Source organism: Camelus dromedarius, chromosome X (assembly GCF_036321535.1).
Source record: "Camelus dromedarius isolate mCamDro1 chromosome X, mCamDro1.pat, whole genome shotgun sequence".
In the NCBI taxonomy this organism is placed as follows: domain Eukaryota; kingdom Metazoa; phylum Chordata; class Mammalia; order Artiodactyla; family Camelidae; genus Camelus; species Camelus dromedarius.
In genome coordinates this window covers 96,359,779-96,377,126 of record NC_087472.1, presented here as the reverse complement: position 1 = coordinate 96,377,126, position 17,348 = coordinate 96,359,779, and the positions used below count along the sequence as shown (strand labels likewise).

Sequence of the window (17,348 nt, the reverse complement as noted above, 5' to 3'; positions counted from 1 at the left end):
GCACCATCTATTTTCCCCCTTGAGTTAGAAAAGAGTAGAGTAATTGTATAATAGTTACCATTGTCCATTACATAATGGAGGGAAGTGGGCAGACTTTGTGGATTAATCTGTTATAATATTTATGCATGTGACATTTTCGTTTTCAACGACATTTCTATTCCCGTATCCTTCTAAGGAGATTTCTGATAACCATAAATAGTTTACATCATGTCAGTGCAGAACATAGAACACTGTGTTAAGGCTTCTGGAGATTTCTGATTACAGTGAGTATATTGTACATGGTGGTTCAGCCTCACGATTACAAAGTTCACAGTAAGAGATGGTGGTACTAGCACAGGAAAAGGTCTGACTTGAGGCTCATCTTATTGGTCAGTGGCAGCCATCTTCTAATGAGGCTCTTAGACATACTGTAGAAGAAACAGCCAGAATGTATTGGCAAAATATCACTGCAGAGTCTCTCTTTCAATAGATTCCTTGCTTATGGCCCATTCTTCACTTTGGAGATTGTTGGCATTCTTGGAGGTAAATGAACATGTGGGAGAACCAAGAACATTCTTATTTTGTTACAGTTTGAAAGAGCTACTTTTATTTTGAAAAAAAATATTCTGAGACATTGATTCTAAACCTTTGGGGACTTGTGGCAACATTACTGGGTTAATTTTAAACATATCCTATTCTGAATCCATCAGAATTCTTAGTTGCCAACAACAGAATCTACTATTCTCGTTAGTTTAAGGAGTTTATTCAAAATTTTACATAGCTTTCACAGTCTGGGGAAGGGCCAGAGCTCCAGGCTTGGAGGCTACACAGCTAGAGAAGCAGGCAAAGTTCCCAAATGCTCCAGGAGACTGTTCCAGAGAAATCCCTCTGCCTCAGTACTTATGACCCTAGATGCACCATTCAGCTCTGAGTCCATACAGCCAGCTCACTTTATCATCACTGTAAAAAAATAAACGAATTTGGGTTTGAAAATTTTACAGCAGTCTTTAATGTGTAGTAGAGCGTGACATTTCCTTACTGATTGAGCCAGGTTGAGTCAGGCCAACCCCTCATTTTCAAGAGGAGGAAAGGAGGCCTAACAAGATGATATGACTTATGAAAGGTCTTCTGAATCTCAGGCCACTATAGAGGGTGAGGATGGGGAGAAGACAGGTCTGCTCCAGTCTGTCAAGAGTGTTGAATTAAAAAGACATTGTCAGGGCAATAGAAATAGAAGCAAAAATAAACAAACGGGACCTCATTAAACTTAAAAGCTTTTGCAAAGCAAAGGAAACCATAAACAAAAAAAAAAAAACAAGCTACAGAAAGGGAAAAAATATTTGCAAATGATGAGACTGACAAGGTTCCAGAATAGAAAAACAGCTCATACAACTCAATAACAAAAAAACAAAAAACCCAATCCAAAAATGGACAGAAGACCTAAACAGACATTTCTCCAATGAAGACACAGATGGCCAATAGGCACATGAAAAGATGCTCAATATCACTAATTATCAGAGAAATGCAAATTAAAACTACAATGAGGTATCACTTCACACCAGTCAGAATGACCATCGATAAAAAGTCCACAAATGATAAATTCTGGAGAGGGTGTGGAGAAAAGGGAACCCTCCTACATTGTTGGTGGGAATGTAAATTGGTGCAGTCAGTATGGAAAACAGTATGGAGATTCCTTAAAAAACTAAAAATAGACTTACCATATATGATCTAGCAATCCCACTCCTGGGCATGTATCCAGAGAAAACTCCAATTCGAAAAGACATGTGCACCCCAATGTTCACAGCAGCACTGTTTACAACAGCCAAGACATGGGAGTAACCTAAGTGTCCATCCATTGACAGATGATTGGATAAAGGTGATGTGGGGTGTGTGTGTGGGTGTGTGTGTGTGTGTGGGTGTGTGTGTGTGTGTGTGTGTGTTTGAATATTACTCAGCCATAAAAAGGAATTAAATAATGCCATTTGTAGCAACATGGATGGACCTAGAGATTATCACACTGAGTGAAGTAAGTCAGACAGAGACATATCATATGCTATCACTTATGTGTGGAATCTAAAAAAAGAACACAAATGAACTCATTTACAAAACAGAAATAGACTCACAGACATAGAAAACAAACTTACAGTTATGAAAGAAGGGGGAGGGATAAATTAGGAGTTTGGGGTTAGCAGATACAAAATAAACAACAAGGTCCTACTGTATAGCAAAGAGAACTATATTCAATATCTTGTAATAACCTATAATAAAGAAGAATATGACTATACATTTATTTGTATGACTGAATCACAATGGTGTACACCAGAAATTAACACAACATTGTAAATCAACTATACGTCATTAAAAAAAAAAACACATGTTTGGTGGTCATGAATATCATTGCCAAACTCCTTTCACTAATTTGTCACTAGAAGGACAAGGTTTAGTTGTTTCCCCTACGTTAAACCTGTCCGTAACTAACTCTGGTACCTTGGGCAGCCTGTCTGCCTTCAGTAGCCTCATCTCTAAAATCCTTGGAAAACTGATCTTGAGCCTAATAATAAGCTACCATTTATTGAGCGCTCTGCTAAGCGCTGCATGTGCGCCATCTCATTTAATCCTTACACCCACACTAGGAAGCAGGTACTTTCATTAGTTTCATTTTATGGCTAAGGACATTGAGTCTAAAGGGGTTCAGAGCCTTGCCCTAGGGAGTAAAAATCAGAGCTGTCAATCAAGGAGAGCGCGGTCTAACACCAGAGCACTTGCTCTTAAGCTCTGCCTCTCCATCTTTACAGAAAATTCTAGCTTTAATACTCTATTGTTCTCCGATTCAACCTTGATACCTCAGTGGGAACTGAGTGCCCTGTTTGTTCCCGTGAGACCTCTAATTGCCCACCGAGCTACACTCTTTCTGGTTTTGGCACAGCGTGATGTCATGACACTTGCCCCTGTTTAACGGGGAGAAGTGTGAGGATTAACGAGGTGATGATTGGTAAGTGTTTTGAGCCTGTTTAAGAAAAGCTTGGCCTCGTGGGCTTCCATATGGGATACGAATTATTTTTAATAGAAGAACTGATGAGCATTCAGTAGCAAGAAGCATTTTGGCTTTTTAGGTGGTGGTCTCTTAAAGCAAGAGCTGTCATTTTGTTTAATGATTTTTAACCTGAATAAGCAGTATAACAAGTGAGCCTCAAAATCAGTTAGTCAAGCAAAAGGCAAACATTTTTGTAACCGGGAGATAGGAGAGCTTTACAGCCTTCCAACAGTATAATCTGAGAGCACCCCCTGCGCCTTACCAGCTGGCAACACGAAATACATGGGTTTTAATCATTGCACTGTGATAGCTGAATAGCCAGCTGATAGGAAGCTTAAACCTAGTTTATTCTCAGAGGAAAAAAATAAGCTTAGAACAATGTGGTATGTTTATTTTATTAATATGTTTTCAAATTGACTGCAAAGGATTAAGAATTCAAACGCTATAAACATAGCAGTCGATAACACCCTCTCCTAAAAATGATATGCTAAGTCCCCTGGAAGATGTAAACCGAGCTCGTAGAAGGGTAGTTAAGTGTGGCGACCTGGCTCTCAGCTCTTGTCATGCTCCAGGAAGCCAACAACACATGCTTTGGGCTAGACCCTACTTCTACCAACACCAGTGCGCCTCCCTGGTATATTGATTGCTCTAGACATTTTGATATTCCCCTCCCAAGCCCCAATCTCCATTAGGTCTCCCCTGCTTTCTCTCTCAAAGCACCTTGAACTTGCCCTCATAACTGTATCCATCATTTTTCATCATTACTTGTTAATGCTTACCTTTCCCACCATACCATAAATTCCATGTATGTGTACCCAGTCCCGAGTGTGGGGTCTGGTGCACAGTGAGTGCTCAATAAATATTTGTGGATTTGGTGTGTTCCTATAGGGAATGGGGAGGAATGGGTGAGAATCTAAAAAAACATTTTCATAGGATTGAAAATCTTTCATCCTTCTGATCTCTTCATCAAAAGGCATGTTACCAGCTAGATTTCAATTTTAGAAATTTGTGCTGCAGGAGTCTGGGTGGTACGTCTGAACTTTGTCTTCAGTCCTCTGATGCTGCTTAGTTTGTACCCAAGTTATATACATATGTAGACAGCACGGTGGCCAAAAAAAGTGGCATTTAGAGTCAGAAAGATCTCAGCTCGAATCCTAGTCCCACTATTTACTGTTCATGTGATTTTAGGTGATCATGGCAGCCATGACAGGGTGCCACTCTGACCTCCTGCTGTGGGAGCATAGTTGACTGAGGGCCTGGCTCCTGCCCCTCTGGATTCATGGCTGCATTTGCACCTAGGCTCTTTCCCATGGGCTGCTCCCAGCCAACAACAAAACACAGTCAAGGGACTAGTGCAAGCCATCCCTGGGACGTGCAGGACTTCTCCAGCGGGCCCCCTCGGCTCAAAAACTCCTCATCAGCCTGGCTGAGACTTTCCTAGAGCTGACTCTTCTAGAGGTCAGTCTGTCTCTCCTCCACAGGGACCAGACTGGCATCGCCACCTTAAGGCATGCTCCGTATTCCCCTGCTACCTCCGCTGCGCCTCTCCCAGGCAGTACCCCCATGCCGCTCTTGTACTTCTCATCCCATCCTGGCCTCTGCTTCTCAGAGCACCCAGTGAATTAACACAGCTGGTCACCTAACCTCTCTCTGACTCCGTTTCCTCATTTGTTAATACTCTTCAGGGCTGCAGTGAGGATCAAGGTCATTAACTTCAGAAACGTGGCTGGCATTACTGCGCACAGGAGCTATCATCATTCCCGGCCTTTGGTCTTCATATCGCCCACTCCTTCTCCTTCCCATCGGTCCTCTCTATCCAAGTATCTTGTAGCTCTTCCCTTTGGATCCTAAGGTATCAACTAGCTCAATGTGCCCCACCCCCGCCACGTCACCTGTGTTAATATCCTAATGTTAGCAACATTTTAACATGACTCCTCTGTGGCACAACCAGTAAGTTATTCTAAGGATAGAACAACTTAAAGAAATCATGAAGTGATGATCTCTTTGGTGTCCTCCTGAGTCCCCTTTCTGCTTCTCTTTCTGTTTCGACCCTTTCAGTGTTGGGAGGAATAAACTTCGGCTGTCTCTTCTCTGCCCACAGTAAAGCCTCTTGTCACAGAGGACATGCCAGTGAGGGCTCCTGGTGTCTATTCTGTGTTTAGCTGCCTATTCCTCCTGCCCATAGGCTGGGCCCACCTGGGCAGCTGGAAGCAGGAGTGATGTCTCTGACGGCCTCTCCAAGCTGCTCTGGAACTTCCTTTTTAGCACTCAATTCCCAAATGGCAGTCCCTCCCTTCCAGAACCTCCCTGAAATTCTCCTTGCACCAAAGTGGTTGGCCAAGCAGAGTAGATCTTGCTTATCCCTGCAAGTGCACGTGCTTCAAGAACAGCACATAGAAGGTTCCGTTTGGTAGACAGGATGGCCTTAGTGTAGCAGCTGATGGGCGAAGTCCACCCTCTCCTCTGCTGCTGGAGTCTTTCAAAATGTCTCCTTTGCCATCCAGACCTCTCTGGGCTGGCCCATCACAACTCATAAATGGCCTGATCTTCTAGGACAGACCTGGCATTAATTCAGCTTGCCTTCTCAACGAGGGTTAAGCTGGGTGTCTTGGTTTTATTCTTAACTGAATTGAACTTTCTAAACCTCTGGAATCTCCCTGAGAACACCCAGCCCTAACCCTTCCTTTCAGTATTTTCTCTTGCAGTGTTCCATGTTAGGATTCTCAGCAATGTTTTATAAAAAACCACCTTCCTCTGTGGAGCCTGGCAGCCCAGGAGCTCCTATAAAATGGGCTGGGGGGACCATGTGCTCTTTCTGTGCCTTTGGAAATACACTATTTCCAAGGCTTTCGGGACTCCCATGCCTGAGTTCACTGCCCTGCCCAGAGTCTGACAAGTAAAAAGTTTTGAAACAAAGAATAATGAGACAGAGAGTAAATGTTGCTTATTGTAAAAAGTCAAACAAGAAACGAGCCTAAGTAGCAGACACTGTGGGTGCCCTACCCGTATCTCGTGGCCCTTACCATTTGCATGCATGCCAGTGGCTTACTCCTCCAAGCCCCTGTGACTGTCATTCTGAGGGCTTCCTTGGGCTTGCCAAGCACAGGCAGGATGGGGAGTAAATGCCCCAGGAGTGGCTGTCAACCACGAACGGCAGAAGGTGGTGTATACTCCATCTTCCTTTCCCTTTGGGTGGGACAAGTCTAAGGCAGGGTCCACACCCATTTCTAGTTGCCCCGGTTGCCCACGGTGATAACCTGCTCACTACCCTCTACTGGTTTTTTTCCCTCGCCTGTCTCACATCCTCGCTTCCCTCCTAGTGCGTCTTGGGTCCATCTCTCAAACTACTCATATCAAATCCTCGTCTCCAGGTCTGCTTCTAGACGAACCCAACCTAGAACTACATATACTACACAATATCCTCTGAAAATAGACTTTCCCATTGCTTACAGCAATGAACTCCAAATTTTTGGCCTATATACCTTCATTAGTACACACCCCAATTATATTCATACTTGTTTATTTATAAATGATATACTTTCATTAACCAGTATATTAAGTTCTGAGCTATACCTTGGGCAAGCTTTCTACCCATATTTTTAGGGGGGAGTAGGCCATTAGGTTTGTTTGTTTGTTGTTTGTTTTAATGGAGGTACTGGATTGAACCCAGGACCTTGTGCATGTTAAGCATGTGCTCTACCACTGACCTATACCCTCTCCCTATATCCATATTTTTGCTAGCTACATGGATAATTTTGAGTTCTTTGAACAACTTCTTTTCAGATCTAAATAGATGAATCATTGTTTTGACTTTAACTGTAATGGACAAAGAAGTTTCTAGAAGGAGGAGAAATGTATCATTTGTTGCACTGTTTGGAGGGGAACTCTAACATTTTCTGGTTGTCTGATTCCTCTTGCCTTATTACTATTATTTCCAATCAGGGTTTCCCTTGTGGGATTCTTCCAAGTCACCTATTTATTTTATGAGGCTTGGTTTCATTATAACTGGAGACTAGAATCTGTAAAGACACTTGAACCAGGCAGGAAAGAAACTTCCAGACGTTGCCAAATGCTGAAAGCAAATGATGAGTCTTATCATTCCTTCAACTGAGGAATTCCCACTCTGTCTTCAAAATAATTTGAGTTTTCTTGTCTTGTGACTGTCTGACCTCCAGACAGGCAGAGGGTGGTGGCATTAATCCATATGTTACCTTCTAGTTGAGTTTATTTTCTTATTCTTTGGGTGCAAAATAAATCCAGGAGAAGTTACCGTACTTCCTTCCCCGCTGCAGTAGATTGTCTTGACCACTCCTTGAGGTGCACACCCCTACTTTGGATGCCACTGGTTTGCTGGCAGCCCGTCCCCATTCCTCTGTCTGTTCTTCAAGTGCCTCCCTGGCCTGCACCCACCTCTCCAGGACACTCTGTTCCAGTCAGCCCAGCCTCTTCCCTCCCCGCCTTTTGTTTGTTCCCAGTTCTGACGTGTGCCCTCCCTCCCGTCCCATTTGCATCCATGTTTTTTCCTCTTTCCTTTCCCATGGGCTTCCTCCAAGCTAGTCCAGCCCAGAATGATCTCACTCTGCTCCACATCCCAGGAACACAGCTAGCCCTTACCACACTTTTTTTTTTTTAACCCACCACCTACTTACTTGTCTGTAGCTGAGCTCTCACAGCTGCCCACAGGCTAGAGCCACTTGAGTGCAGAGAAGACAGAGAGCTAATGGGAGGTGACATGGTTTATATTAAGTGGCGCCAGGTCCTACATCCCCAAACCAGCCCCTAGGCCCAAGAGTCCTCCTGGGCTCTCAGCACAGACTGTGCTCTTTGACTCTCCCAGCATCTGTCTCCTCTGGTGACCAGCTGCTGAGTGTAAACATTAACTGGTCCATGGCACAGAGGCAGTGAGTAATGGAGAAATTGCTCTGACTTCTGGTTGAGGGGACAGAATAGTGCCAGCCTCAGGGTGAGTTAGGCCACATTTCTCTTGGATTATAGCTTCTGTTCTGCCTTCCCAGACTGAGTCAAACACATTCATAATAAGACTTTTTTTTTAAGCCCACGTTTATTTTTTAAACTAGATCTCCCACAGCGTAGAATTAAGCCACTTTTTTTTACAGCTTTATTAAGATATATTTCACATACTATATAATTCACCCACTTAACATTACAGTGGTTTTTAGTAAATTTACAGAATTGTGCAATCAGTTCATGTGATGTTCAGTTTTGTGTCAGCTTGGCTAGGTTACAGTCTCCAGTTACTCAATTAAATGCTAATCTAGGTGCTGTGTGAAGGTATTTTCTAGATGTGATTAAAGTCCATAATCAGTTAACTTTATTTTTTTCAGTTAACTTTAAATAAGGGAGATTAGTTTAGATAACCTGGTTGACCCTGATTCAATCAGGTGAAAGGCCTTAAGAGCAGGGCTGGGGTTTCCTGGAAGAAGAAATTCTGCCTGCAGTCTGCAGCTTTAGCCCATGCCCGGGAGTTCCAGCCTGCTCTTCTTGAGGGCCTGCCCTGTGGATTTCAGACTTGCCTAGCCAGCCCCATAACTGCACAAGGTAATTCCCTGCACCAAATCCCTTAATATATGTCTCCTATTGTTTAGATGTCTCTGGTTGAACCCTGACTGATGCAAACCTACTTTGAAATTACAAAAACACATTTCTAGTAAACACTGGTTGAATGAATGAATGCCCACAGTGACATGTAAACTCCTTGAAAGGAGGAGAGGATCTTCTTTTACATCCTCCATAAGAGCCTAATGATGTAGGAGCATCAAAGATGCTTGTGGTAAATTGCAGAAATGGCCACAAATTCTTCCCTTCTCATAAGAGCTGGCGTCTATTTCTCCAGCTCTCAAATCTAGGCTTGGCTATGTAAATAGCTTTGGTCAATGGGACATGAGCAAATGTGATACAAGCAGAGACTTGAAAAGTGCTTAGGTGTTGGGGCTTAGAATTGGAACTCTAACATGACCATGAGCTAGCCTGCTAGTGGGTGAAAGGCTACACAGAGAACAAAGGCACCCCATCTGACAGTCTACCATTCACCAGACATGTGAGTGAGGCCATCCTAGATCATTCAACCACCTGCCAAACTATAAGCTGAACACAGACACATAAGCCTGTCCAGATCAGAAGGACTGCCCAACTAACTCATTGAATCATAAGCAAAATAAAATGTTTGTGGTTTTAAAGTGCTAAATTAAGGTCATTTATTACACTGTAATAGATAAATGATACAGTGCTCAATAAATTCCCAAGTTCTGATAAAGATATGTCATCCCGGTTCACAAACACTGTGTGCCTGCTATATGCCAGGCTCTGTGCTTGGCACCAAGAATGTGAAGATCAAACGATGTGGTTCCCGAAAGTCTCCTTAAACATAATACCAAAAGTACAAGTGACAAAAGAAAAAACTTGATAAATTGGATTTCATCAAAATTAAAAATGTTTGTGCTTCAAAGGACACCATCAAGAAAGTGAAAAACTAACCCATAGAATGGGAGAAAATATTTACAAGTCATATATCTGTTAAGGGACTTGGATCCAGAATATATAAAAAACTTACAACTCAATAATAAAAAGTTAACCCAATTTTAAGATGGGCAAAGGATTTGATTAGACTTTTCTCCAAAGAAGGTATACAAATGGCTGATAAACATATGAAAAGATGCTGAACATCATTAGTTACTAGAGAAATGCAAATCAAAACCACAGTGAGATATCACTTTACATCTGCTAGGATGGCTATAATTAAAAAGACAGATAATAGCAAGTGTTGACAAGGATATGGAGAAACTGCAGTCCTCATATACTGCTGGAGGAAATGTGAAATGGGGCAGCTGCTTTGGAAAGCAGTTTGGCAGTTCCCCAAAATGTATGACCTAGTTTGGATTGTACTCTGACACCAATCTCCAGACACCAGTTGGATGTCTTAACAATTCAATTTGATTCAGACACTGCTACCTGGAGTTAGTGGCAGAATCCACAGATTTAAGGGTTCAGTCCCACAAAAACGCTCCCACTTCAGATGCCAGTTGCAAGTCCTGGGCCACCTGTACTTCTGGCTATAAATCAAAGTTTCCCAGACCCCCTCCTCAGATTCAGTGGTTTGCTAGAATGGCTCACAGACCTCAGGGAAATACTTTACTTACATTTACAGGTTTATTATAAAGGCTACAACTCAGAAATAGCCCGATGGAAGAGATGCACAGGGGAAGGTATGGAGAGAGGAAGGAATGTGGAACTTCCATGCTTTTTCCAGTCACACCACTCTCCCAGCAAGTCCATGAGTTCACCAGCCTGGAAACTCCAAATCTCATTGTTGAAGAGTTTTTATAGAGTTCCATCTCTAGCACCACCTCCTCTCCCCAGAGATTAGTGGGTAGGGCAGAAAGTTCTCACCCTCTCATCACTCGGTCTTTCTGGTGATCAGCGCCATCTTATAGTTATCTAGGGGTCGCACCCCGAGTCGCCCCACTAGCATAAACTCAGGTGTGATTGAAAGGGGCTGGTTATGCATAGTGACAACAGTAACGCACCACCACCACCACTCAGGAAATTCCAATGGTTTTAAGAACTCTGCCAGGAACTGTGGGCAAAGACTAAATATATTTTTGTATTCTATCACACCCAGAAATTCCACTCCTAGATATATACCCAAGAGAGATGAAAATGCACATCCACACAAAAACTTCTACATGAATATTTAAAGTGGCATTATTCATAATAGCCAAAACATAGAAACAACCCAAATATCCACCAATTGATGAATAGATAAGCAAAATATGGTATATCTCCACAACAGAATATTATTTGGCAATAAAAAGGAGTGAAGCTCTGATCAATGCTATAACATGGATGACCCCTGAAAACACTATGCCAAGGGAAAGAAGCCAGACACACAAAAAACATATATCATATGATTCTATTTATATGAAATGTCTAGACTAGGCAACTGTATAGAGGCAGAAAGTAGATTAGTGGTTGCCAAGGGCTGGTAGGGTTGGTGGGAGTGGGGAGTGACTGAAAATGGGTACAGGGTGATGAAAATGTTCTCCAGTCAGATTGTGCTAATAGTTGCACAACTCCTTGAATATCCTAAAAGGCATTAACTTGTACACTTGAAATGGGTGAACTGTGTGGTGTGTGAATCTGTTTTCCCAGAGTTGAGCAAGTTGGCCACAGTCAAACAATTATTAGTAGATAAGCTGACCTGGGACTTGAATCCAGGTCCTAGCTGCACACTCTCTTTCTTTCTGCTTGACTTTGTATCTCAAATATGCCTAACGTATTTATTTACCTCAAAAACTAGTGTGCACAGAAAAATGCATAATATGTAACACATATATAACAAAGTTTTATAATCCACCTTCTTTTTGAAAAACTGTAAAATAATAATCCACCCTCTTTTTTAAAAACTAAAATAGATTGTAAGCAGTTTTTTCCATGTTATGGCATAGTCTCCTACGACATAAAGTTTTAGTAGCTACATAGTATTTCATCATATGATGGAACCTTAATTTATCCAACCAAGTCCTTACTATTTGAATGGTTTCCAATATAGTGCTGTTATCAAACTCAATGCTACAAACAGGCTGGTGGGTTTTCTATTTTTGACAGCATCTGTGACTCTTCCAATGATCAGTGTAAGGTCTCTCTCTTTTTAAAACTTTTTACCAAAGCATGATGTACATGTATAAAAGTGCCCCTATCGTATGTGTACAGGTGGAAATATTTCACAAACAACACACCTGTGTAACCAACATCCAGCTGAAGAAACAGAACATGACCAGCAGTTCAGAGGCCCCCGTCATGCCTCCTGCCTTCCAGGTCTTTTTTCTTTTTCAATTGAATAACAAGTGGCAGTACATCAAATTGGCAAATCCAGCACCCCCCACCCCCACCATGGAGCAGAGCCAGTTAAGACGTCACAGATTGCCACTTAACATGCCCTCATGTCTGTCTATTCTGTTTGCACCTTGTCTCTCCTGCTTTCAATGCCCTGGTATCTAGTAACCTTAATCCTCTCCTGAACATCACCTTGACCTTGAGTTTCCACTTTTTGAGTAGCTTCAGGAGCTGAGTGGGCAGCTGGTGAGTTGAGCTGGCATCAGTGAGCAGCCTGACCAGGCATGAGGTCCCGTCTTCCCCACCCTACACACCTGACAATGCCTGTAATGAGGGCCTAAGCAGTTGTGAACCAGGGCCAGATGTTCGCAACTAGTGGATCGTAAACTTGGCTGCATAGTGGAATCCCTGGGGAGCTTTAAAATGTAATGGCACCTGGGACCCACTCCCAGAGATTCTGATTTAATTGGCTTAGGGTATGGCCTGAGCATGGAGATTTTTTTAAAACATCCAAGTGATTCCAAAGAGCAGCCAAGGCTGGGAACCAATGCTCTACACTCAAATCCTCTTTGGCTTTTGTGAGTGTGCTGCTTGGTGTCCACTTAAGCTGAGGATTAAATGCCACATCTAACTGACTCCATCATATTTTTGTAATTCACAACTTTGGAGAGGGGGCTTTCCTTAGAGAGTTTGTGCAACACTGTTTTGACAACATCCCACTCCCTCTGTACATCGAACTGATGTTCTCTAAGATGGTTGTGGATATACCAGGTCATTTAGCCTGAATGGGAATTCAGATGTCTTTAAAAAAATGAGTTACAAAAGTCGCTCCTGAAGATATTTGGTGTGCTTTCCTATCATTCCTGCAGGTGATGTGCCTTGATACAGTAGGGTGCTCATTGGAAGAAATGATGCTTTCAGATGTGTAAATTACACAAGGGAGATTTACAAAGCCATCATGCCTGATTCATCTGAATTGCTCCCTGTTTCCTGCAGAGGACATGAGCCTTTAGAACGGTACTCTGCAGGCTAGGGGGACTTGCCCAGACAGCATACTCGAAAGATGATTAAAGAAAGTTTTCTTTTGCAAGTTACCTTCAAGAGGGAAAAGGAAATACCTGGTTTATGAGCCAAAACCAATGGGCTGAGCAAAAATCAGACGAAAGGAAGAAAAAGGAGTTTGAGCAAAGCAAGAAGGGAGATGAGTCTGGGATAAGTTGGGGCTTCCAGGATGTGAGAGGCATGTGGCTGACCTCCGGTAGAGGGAATGACCAGCTAGCGAGCCCGGTGGGGTTCTCGTCAAGTGTAAGCAGAGCCTCCCAGGTACTGAGGCACAGGAAACACCAGCAAGTATCATCTGTGTTAGACAGAAAGGGTAATAAAGAGTGAAGGCAAGAGTGCAGATATGGAAATGCCTCCTGATGCCCAGGAAGTGTCACGGTCTCCCCAGTTTCACTCTCCTAGATGTTTGCCTGAGAATGCTGATGCATGGGCTGGAGTGCCTAGGAACCCCATCCTTTCCCAAGGAGTGCTCAGTGGACCCTGGCCAGGAGGTCTGCTCCAACAGAGCTCAGAGCTGATGATACCCTTTCCCACGTGATTTCAAAGCAGTGGTGGGTCCTGTCTTATATTTATACAACCAACAGAAAGAATCTATTTTGGAGAAAACAGGCAAAGAAGGGAGCTGAGGGTAGTAATTTTGTAGCCTGCTCTGTAATTTAGTCTGGTATTCTCTGCTGAAGGAGAAAATAGTCCCTGTGTTAACAGACAGTGGAGGATGAGAAAAGGAAGGATCCAGGAATTTGGACCCTCATCCTGAAATTTTCAATGTGTTAGGAAAAGAGGAAAACTTTTTACTTTTTTCCCCCATTTTAACATCATAGAAAGACATTGGTTATTTGTGGAGGAGGCAGATGCACAGATTAAGATATACATGGATGGATAGATAGATAAATATAGCGGGGTGGGAAGTGTAACAGTAGATAGGGTGAGAGGAAATGAGAATATTGGCCAACGGCATAGTCTCTGAAGACAGACTGCTGCCTGTGACAGAGTCACCGCTGCCTCTAATCAGTGACTTTAGGCAGGTCATGAAACCAGTCTGTGCCCCCATGTCCTTGTCTGTAGAATGGGATAATAAGAGGACATACCTCTACCTCATGGAGCCTGACGCAAAGGACGCTAATAGAAGTTCACTCTAATTTTATTATCATTACTATTGCTTCTCTGGATATTACGAGAGAACAGATGAGAATTATGTACCCCAGCCTGAGGTAGTCAGAGAGCATCCCCTCCCCTATCAGGGGAGGTGGTAGCCCAGGCTGAGTCTCAAATGATGAATAGGAATTGGCAAGAGAGGAGGGAGATGGTATTCCCACTACAGGCAGAGGAGTGGGGTCTGCAGGTGAGAAACGTGTTTGTAAGGAAGGTTTTTAAGTGATTCGTATTTTCTGAATCATAATTCCCTCCGTGTTTGAAAAATAGGTGAACACATATATGAGAATCATAGTGGGTTTTTTTCCCTCCCAGTCCACAGGGTGACTGGAGTGCAAGGAGGTTCAAGACCATCTTGTGGCGTCTCCCAGTCCCCAGTCTCCCCAGGGTCTGTAGTCTACAGTTTGGGAATCATTACTGGAGTCTGCTGTATCCTGGACCCAGTCCCTTCAACAGTGCTATCCACATGGAGAGCCACTAAAGGCTTTCAAACGGAGGTACCGTGAGGGAAATGATTACTCAGCATCTATTTCAACCTCCTTTCAGTGTGCCTTATGTATAGCAGAGCCTACACATCTAAAACTACATTTCCCAGACTCCCTGGCAGCTGGGTGACTTCAGTTCCACCAATCAGATGTGGTCACGTGAGACAAATTCTGCCCTCTTTTAAGTGGAGAACGAGGCCTGGTGGGAAGCTTCTGTTTTGCAGGTGCAGCTTACAATAGGTCTGGTGTGCCTCTGAAGCCAATGGTTCCAGCAGTGGCTTCCTGAATCCCCAGATCACGTCTGAGGTCGGGACCCTGGAGCCAGCAGCTGCAAGGGCAACTTGCCGGTTTGCTTACACAACCCCTTCCTGAGGGTGGGGGTTTGCTGTCAGGAGTACCGAGTTAGCCCGCATCTGGTGTCTGCTGTGTCCTGGACCCAGAGCCTGCTTTCTTTCCACCTCTATCCGGTGCAGGGTCAACCCCACTCCCCCTGTGTCCTTTCTTTTGCCTGTGACCCTTCCCTAGAGTCATCTGGTCTCTCCCACAGCTTTGGGAAGGGAATCTGCACTGGCCTCTTGGTTACTTTCCTCCCAGGAGGCACCTGGCCTTCTTATGCAAATTTATCTCCTCCCATTTATGCAAATCTGAGCATTCCTCGGCCTTTAGGATTTTTTATGTTTGTTTAGCCTTAAAATAAAACATGTCTCCCCAAACACCTTGCCACAAAGTGATGCCACTTTGTGAGGAAAGGGCAGTGTAGCCTTGGGGGGGGGGGGTGCGATGCTGATACAGCAGGCCAAATGATCTAGGTAGATCAACTAGCAGACATGGAGAGCTAAGGCTTCCCAGGTAACTAACTTCTAGAGAACCCAAGTTGTGTCCAGAGTAAGGAGCTGTCCTCTGAAGTGGAGGGAATAATCTCTCAGGATCTTGAACTTAAAGGGAAGTGAGATAAAGAGTAAACTGTAGCTCTGACCTGGGGTGGAGTGGTCTCTGCCAGGCCTGGGAGAGTTCCCACTCTGGACGGGGACCCCTGTGCATGTGGGGTCTGTGCTCTGCACTCAGACACCTGGCCGAGGGTGCCAACCCAGAGTTGAAATCCAGCCCAAGCCCCACTTGCTAAACTGTGGGCCCAGCACAGGGCTGTTTGCTCCCATAGGAAGGGATGGGCACCTTTTAAAATCCACATTAATGTGTCATCAGGGCAGCCCTAGTTCCCGGCGATGGGACGGAGGGGAGAGCTCCCTCCTCCACCTTCCAAGGCACGAAGGGCACCGACGGGTGTGCAGAGCTGTCTGCCCAGCCCTCTCCCAGCTCTGTGTGAGACAGCAGCTTGCCCTTTTATTACATAACCACACGGAAAGGGCAAGGTGGCTTTGACTTTGTTATTGTTTCCCCTGCCAAGTGTTTTCATGCCATAAACTGCGCTTGACGAACTGTGCGATCCTTCTGCGGACTTTGAAATTGCTTAGAACGAGGGCTTGATCTCGAGGGAAGGTGCAGAGGTTGAGGGGAGGAGGAAAGAAGGGGACCCAGCCCTCTTGGAATGCAAATTGCCAGTTGCCCTTCTAGAGTGACAAGCGCATTTGGTCTTTTGTTCCTTGCCTGGGGAACATGTTCCAGTATAAAACTGCATCAGGTTGTTTGCAGAAAAATGCTTTCAAGATGCCAAGTCTTCTGCTGTAATAGCAGTGCAGGCTGTGTTTTCTACTGTCTGCAACCACATCTACCAAAAACAGACAACAGGTCCGACCAGAATGAGCTGCTTGGGCACTGAAGCCCTCAGCCTGCAGTTACCCGGGCACCACCTCCAGGAAGACGGGCGGAGTAGGCGGAGAAGGATGTGTCAGCAGCAGCTTAGGCGAAAGCCCGAGCACCCTGGGGCAGGAAAGACCAAAGTGCATACAGAAGGATGTGGTAGGCAGCAAGTCAGCTTTAAGGAGTTTCAACCATAAATGGAAGTCACTAAAACCTCTTTTCAAAAAGCACCAATGTGAACAAAAACGCCGTGATAAGCTGGTTCACTCCCCCTGTCGCAGATGCTTTGCTTTCCCAATCCTAACCCTCTGCATTTTCACACACATGGGCGCAACTTCCAACAGCCAGCACCAGCCGCTCTGCCCTGAGACGCAATCTGGGTGTGAGAGCCATCCAAAGTGCCCTCGCTTCTCAGACAGGGTGACTGGGATGCGTGTGTTCCCTCTGGTCACCCCGGATCCCCCAGCAGGGTGATGTTCCAGCGGCCCATGGTGGCAGCTTGCTCGGTAATACCCCCTTAAGTGGCTTCCTTCCCTCCCCTTCCTGTTCTCGCTTCCCCATTGCCCTACTGAATGTCCAGAAATCTCTTCCCACATCAACTACTTGCACTGGAATCCTATATATATATACATAGATATATATATACATATATATACAGATATATATGTATATATATATCTCAGTGCCTACTTCTGGGGGAATCCAAACTAAGACATCCTCCTGCCTTTATCTGTTTTATGGAAATTTGTTCTTTTCACTTTCCTTTAAATGATTTATTCTTAAACTCAGTCCCTAGTTGGAGTGGCTCCTCATCCAAAGGATGTGTTCAATATAAGGCATGTCCAAGTTCTAAAAATCCTTTTGTGATTCTGAGGAACTTTCTGGAATCTGTTGTATTTGATCTTTGTTCTGGTATCTGAATCATAGTCGGGCTTTCACTTGGTAAATATCTTCTCTGATAAATTGCCTGAGTAGGGCCATGTTTTAAATATATTATGGGAATTTAGAACTCAAACTAATTCTCT

At 44.1% G+C, this 17,348-nt stretch overlaps 2 protein-coding genes across 2 annotated transcripts in view; one reads left to right on the top strand and one right to left on the bottom strand.

Annotated features, from left to right (window-relative positions):
• LOC116150976 (uncharacterized) overlaps positions 1 to 7,889 on the bottom strand; it is a 28,452-nt gene extending 20,563 nt beyond the window's left edge. The window contains exon 1 of the mRNA XM_064483317.1: positions 7,663 to 7,889. Coding sequence (XP_064339387.1) covers positions 7,663 to 7,747 — 85 coding nt within the window. The 5' untranslated portion in view covers positions 7,748 to 7,889. The remainder of the gene's footprint in view (positions 1 to 7,662) is intronic.
• Positions 1 to 17,348, top strand: part of PDK3 (pyruvate dehydrogenase kinase 3) — a 156,522-nt gene that overhangs the window by 44,016 nt on the left and 95,158 nt on the right. The gene's annotated exons all lie outside the window — the stretch shown is intronic.